At 41.4% G+C, this 6650-nt stretch overlaps 1 protein-coding gene across 1 annotated transcript in view; it reads left to right on the top strand.

Annotated features, from left to right (window-relative positions):
* The first annotated feature begins 5898 nt into the window (after positions 1-5898).
* Positions 5899-6650, top strand: part of LOC147747115 (uncharacterized) — a 46639-nt gene continuing 45887 nt past the window's right edge. Inside the window, exon 1 of the mRNA XM_086925070.1 lies at positions 5899-6125. Coding sequence (XP_086781196.1) covers positions 5899-6125 — 227 coding nt within the window. The remainder of the gene's footprint in view (positions 6126-6650) is intronic.

Below are 6650 nucleotides of genomic sequence, written 5' to 3'. Positions count from 1 at the left end.
GTCCTAACTTTACTACTACTAAATTGAGAAAAATCCTAACTTTAAGACTTTCAGTATTCACAGAAGGCATTTAAGAGTCCTAAAGTTAGGACCCCTAACTTCTGTGAATACCTAAAGGAGTAAGTGCCTTCTGTGAATACCAAAATGAGTAAGTAATTCTGTGAATATCAAAATGGTAGTAAGTTTAGGATTTTTGTCTTAAATTAGTTCTGTGAATCGGGCCCGTAATATTTGGGAATGCCATCAATCAAGTAATATCTACTTTTCTACAAGATCCTCTGCCACTCACCATAGAATGAAATTATAATTTACAAATACATTCAGCGCAAATAGCAGCAAATCATGGTTAAACTATAAACAAATAGAATAATATAAGGGAGCAAGCCTGCCCCAGCAACAAAATTGATATTTAATTAACAGATTAAATACTAGTCACAGAGATCCGAATATACAATAAATAATTATAAACATTCCATAAATATTCATTAAAATTCATAAAAGATTCATACAAAATAGTATAAATCTTCCCTAGTATTTAAACCATTTGGAATTTTTCTGTCAGGAGTAATATATAATTGCTCTCCAATTGTCTTAGTTTGCGTTCCCTATCCCCGCCTCTCTTAGAAATTGGAACTGCATCAATTACAAAATAACTCAAATCATTGAGATTATTCTGATGCACCAATTTAAAATGGCGTGCCACTGGATAACTAGGATCGGCGTTAACAATTGCTCTTAGATGTTGCAAAATCCGGTTATAAACCTGGAGCTTGGTGCTCCCAATGTACTGCAAATTGCAAGTACACTTTAAAACATACACTGCATGAACTGTTTTGCAGGTAAACAAACCATTGATTTTGATCGCCTCTTGATTAAAAGCATCATAATACTCCTTCATGTTAACTCCGAATTTACAGGCTCTGCAAGAACTGCATTTAAAAAAACCTGTTCGGTTGGAGAGCCAATTTGAAGATTTCACTACCTCAGGACTAGTCTTAACTAGAGCATCCCTCATTGATTAAAATTGATTAAAATACATTATTTTTTTACCCAAAAACAAATAGAAATATTCTACTTACACTTGTGCACCTGATGTTCTTATTCCAGCCCCAATCTCTCAAATACCCAGTCCATAACGCAAAGTCATTGGAAACCATAAAAACCCTAAGAATTCAAATTTAATGACCACTCTACAAGCATTCTTGACCTACTCTCACCCCCAGGCTACTCCATCATTAGGAAAGATAGACCCATCCGAAAAGGCGGTGGTGTAGCTATCATCTTCAAAGACGAACTACAGCTCTCCCTTATCAGTAACACCGAATATGCCTCCTTTGAATATGCTATGTAGGCTTTCCTGTTTTCAGTTTCTATTTTTGGTAAATTCTGGTGGTGTTTTTTCAGTGTTTTCCAGTGATTTCAATACCTTAAAAAAACAGTGGTTATCAGTGGTTACCCATTTTCGCTCCATTATACACAACAGAAACAGTGTTTTTCTGGTGTTCATGGAACGTTTTGCTTTTATTATTGCTTGCTTTCTGCACTGATAATGCATGACATATAGAAAGTGTACCACAGTGTATGTGAGGGCCAAATACATTTTTACAAATCAAACTTATTGTAGTACACCATAAAATACCTTCTTCAATGAGTCTTTCATAATGCTCGCTCACTCTTTCCTTCCCATGTATCTGTGAAAAGTCCCTCTCAACAATGACGGATGCACAACTGTTTCACAGGAAGGAGCCTGTGCTCCAAACCATCGAACCAGGGCTGCAGCAGGCTGTGGCCAGATGATGGCTCAGACCAGGGCACATGGGAAGGGTTCGTCCACAGCAGAGGCAAGGAGAGGCCCTCAGTGAGGACCATGCGGCTGCCCTACTCTAGTGACAGCTCTTGCGCATGTTTTACCAAATGTATTTGCTCCCGAATGCTCAATTCACCTCTTGATTGCAGTAACATTATTACTGCTGGGGGCCCTATCCCCCAAAGTTAACACCCAACTGTAGATGAGGGCCTCAGTAGGGTCTGTCTACAGCATGCGCCTCTACCAACCCGGCGGTCATACACAACAGAGCAGCTTCTTACTCGACCAACCAGAAAGCACCTTGAGGCCTCTACAAGAAGTAGGAGAGCACTATGGAAGCACGATTGCAGTGACATTCTGAATTTGAAAGAGCAATATCAGATATGCCTCTTAATGTTCTGTGGGAATTGGCATTTTGTGCTCACTTTGTGACTGCATTAACTTTGTAGAGCTGCTGCCAGACTGGTAAGATCACAGCATAGTGCTACCTGATTCTGAATACCAGTCCTGAGCAGCTCAGGGAGTGCAGTAGACAAAAAGACCAATCAGCAAATTATGCCTGATGGTTCTGACCGAGTAGCTACACCACACAAGGCCTAGTTGGATCCCTAGTCTGTCTGATTTTCTGACACATTCCAGCTGGAGACCACTTCCCCAATGTAGGGCCTGAGGGTACGCCAAGTGTCAAAGTACTGTGCAGAGTGGCATTATATGATCTCTCCATTACTGGGTTGGTACGATCACAATCTAGTACCACCTGACTTAAAATCCTTGTTCCTCATAGAGCTGAGACATGAGTGTAGTCAGCATAAAAACAGCCACTCTATGCACAGGCCCACAAGTGAGGCACCAACTATCTTGTTTAAACATCTAGTCTAATAGGTTTTCTGTTGTCGCCAGAAAGGCTGCTTGTTCCAGGAATGGGCCCTGATAGAGGCTGGTCAAGGAAGAGGGTTGACAAAGATCCGACCCTAGTTGCCAGGAGTGTGCATGATCTGAAAATGAGTAATAAATTCAGAGTTGTTCAGTGCACGGAGCTCCAAAGAGATGCAAGGCACTGTGCCAACAGATATAGATGTACGGTACACCATTAGTGGATATACGCACTCTGCCAACATATAAAAAGTGTAGCATGTGAAAGGTGCATCGTTACGACACATCGTTTGTTGATGACAGATGATGGAGTGGTTTAACATCTGTAGCAGCCACCCCGTCCTCTCAAGGAACGAGTCAAGTACTGCCTTCTGCGGTCTTGGTGGTGACTACTGGAGGGTGGACAGCATCACTCATACACTTTATCACTGTGGCCTTGTGAGAACCACTTGATGGGGATTCTGAAAGGCTACTTTGGGCAAGAAAGTGACAAGTGCTCTTTCAAAAAACTAGCCCGCTTTGCCCATAACCAGCTCACCCACAGAGCCTTCCTTCTTCCCCTCTCCTATTTATGCAGCTTTCTGGAGAGATTTGCCTTCGGTAATTGAAAGTGCAGTTAAAGGAAATATAAATGTGCGGGGGAGGGGCTGTGGCCTTTCTTCCTAAGTTGTGCTAAGCAACCATGCAGTTAATTTTAAAATTGTTAAAAGGCACTGACCCACCTTTCTGTTAAAGGAAGATGGAAGCGAAGGTTTGTGCTCCCTGCCCCCCAGCGCTACTCAGGGATAGCATGGGAGACAGAATTTTAAAACCAAACTGTGTACATAAAGGCAAAATGAGCATGTGAAATTGGTTCACCGTTGAGGCTTGACAGCCACCTGCCCCATAATGCCCTTCCTGTAAACAATAAAGCAACCCTTTTGTGACTTTGCCTATATTTGAATGTACCTCTTTTCTGTGCCCTTACATAGAATGTGCCGCTTTTGAGGTTTTCTCTTGAGCTATGCATCAGTTAGCTTTGTGCTCTGCTTGCGTGTTATAAAGATCTTCTTTTGGGGTTGCCAGCATATTGTCTAGCACACCTCTTAAGACCTGGCCAAATTTTACAACTAACCCCCAATTCATATTTACATGGATATTGTGAGGTACTCCCTTCTGTGACGTGCCTCAATGCTACAATGCTCCCTAGATACACTTCTCTGCTGTGCTTGTATGTTTGGCTTGTGTCTATACACTGAGGCCAATGTGGCTGCCTGCTTAATATGGCCCTGAGGACGGCTCAAGGTACTGTAGAATGTACAGATGTCAACTGAAATGTACCCAAGCTCTGCCTGCACATGTCATTAAGGTTTCCTAACCTCAGGTTTTTATTCACGTGGGAAAAACAGGAAATGTTTATATTGAATTGTTTTTATATGAGAGGCAGGGAATAAAAACAAAATACAAAGAATGTTGAAATACCGAGCCAACCAGTATTAACAAACACGTTAAACCATCCTTCTTGTAAAACGTAAATAAGATTGATGAAATGCTGAGCTAACCATTACTAACTAAAACATGCTTTGCCTTCCTGGAAGATGTAGATAGACTGCTGAAATGTTGATCCCACAACGCATAACTAAAAGGACCGATCCATACCGCAAGACGAGCATAAGCTCTGCAGCTGAAATGTTGGGCCAGTTTTAACCATTGAATTACGTTGCACCTCCCACAAGACGCACTAGTGCTTCAGCTGTCTTTGCCTTGAGCCAGCAGCCCAAAGAAGTATCCTGGCCAGTGAGGCGACGGCTTACTTAAATTATCTGAATAATTTAATGACCTGGTCACCTTCACATGAGGTTGCATTCCTCTGTGTAACTTGAGCCCCAGTTTCAGTAAATGTCCCAAGGGATTAACTGAACTGAAGCCATCGTGCTGCGTACGGTCCCTTTCCTAACACCAACACAAAGCCAGCAGCAGCGATTTCAAATTAATAATAATTTGAGAAATAACCTAAGAGATTAAATGCTGCACAAAAACAAAAAAAGAGTAGTGAATACCATTGTTGCACCAACAAAGAAATCGAGTGGTTTTCATTTGTAACAGAGCCAGCAGTCGGGGGTTCAATTAAGTACTTTTCCTGAGATGTGAACGTTGAAGACTTTTCTCCCAGCAGCGAATGGACCCCCTGGAGGGCTAAAGGCGCCTCTCATAAAAGAAACCGGGGCAGGAGAGGTGGAGAGTCGACTGCACAGCTAGAAGCACTCCAATTAAGTGACTAAATAGCAGAGCTGAATTGTGATCAAGGCGCCTGCTGAAGTGATCTGTGTGCATCCGGCCCGATTTGAGTTAAGCGAAAGCAGATTTTCTTTTGCCAAAGGTGACTAGTCAGCGTAGGACGGGAGCGGGATGGTGGGCAGGAAAGCTACGGACACTGGGAGGGGGCGGGAGCGTAGGACGGGAGCGGGATGGTGAGCAGGAAAGCTACGGACACTGGGAGGGGGCGGGAGCGTAGGACGGGAGCGGGATGGTGATCAGGAAAGCTACGGACACTGGGAGGGGGCAGGATGAGAGCAAGCATGGCCACGGCTAGCAGGAGGAGTAGGGAAGAGAGCAAAGAACACCATTAACAGCGGGAGGAGGGTGAGATCATATATTGGAATTACCGATGCTAGCTTGGATGCTGTTTTGTACTGCTTTGGCTCCCCCGAGTGGCCAAGCAGTGCAACAAATGTAAAAAATCAGTGACACTCGGCTTAAACCAGGTCAGCTGATTTTGACTCGGTTTGTGTACTTTCGGTCAGACTCGGTTTAAACCAAAATCCGGGCAGCCTACTTATAGCCGAACTCAAAATACAGGGTTCCTCCCCTATCCGCCTTCACAATATATATAATCCGCCTGGAAATCACAACCCATTCATTGATGAGCTATCTAACCTTCTTACCCAATCCTCAATTTCCAAATCTAAAAACATCTTCTTGGGAGACTTTAACCTCCATTGGAATGATACTAAAGATCCCTCAATCTCCCTCCTCCCTGACCTTCTCGAAATTAATGACCTCAAACAAATCTGTCAGTCACCAACTCATTCCAAAGGAGCCACCCTTGACGCTATCGTTACCAGCAAAGATCTAACCCTCCTATCTAACATCATTCCCACTGACTGGTCAGACCATCACCTTATCCTGTTCTCCATAACCACCTCTACCTCCCCCCTCCTTCCAAAACTATTAAACCCATGAAACTGATCAGAAATCTCAGTCATATCCCTCCCGACTTACTTGAATCCAAACTTCATGCCCAGCTTCTCGCTATCCCTCCCTCTCTTAACACGAATGAACTAACCAAACAATATAGCAAAGCTGTCACTGCTACCCTTGACCTTCTAGCCCCTCTCAAACTCAAAAAACAAATAAATATCCCCTCCAAATCATGGTTTAACACAGACCTAAATAATGAAAGACGGTGCACAGACATAATATCGACTCCAAAATATCGTTTGGACAGAATATCGAGTTTTAAATATCGTTTGGACAAAATATCGACTAGACAGAATATCGACAGCCAAAATATCGTTTTTAAGGTAAGTGAAGTAATATCGACTGTAAATAATATAGACAGTGAAAATATCCAAGTATATAATCTAGATAGTAAAAAATATAGTTTTTAAAATAATATTTAATTATTTATAGTGTTTTTATGTAATAATATGTGTGAAAAGTGTCATTTTATTTCATAAGTATTTTTAATTAATGATTTTTTTAATTATTGTGTAATTTTATTATGTAGCGGGTTGTGGGTTTATAGGGGAATAGGGTGGGAAGTAATTTAATTATAATTAATTAAATATGTAAATTCATTAATTGGTAGTAATAATTAATTAATTGGTAATTAAATAATATATGTTAATTATTTAAAATTTAATTGGTAATTAATTTAATTTAATTGATTAATTTCTAATTATGTAAATTAAAATAATGTATTTTCTGT

The sequence above is a fragment of the Lissotriton vulgaris genome, chromosome 1_1 (assembly GCF_964263255.1).
Source record: "Lissotriton vulgaris chromosome 1_1, aLisVul1.2, whole genome shotgun sequence".
NCBI lineage: Eukaryota > Metazoa > Chordata > Amphibia > Caudata > Salamandridae > Lissotriton > Lissotriton vulgaris.
Note: the sequence above shows the minus strand (reverse complement) of the source record. Positions and strands in the feature narration are given on the sequence as shown.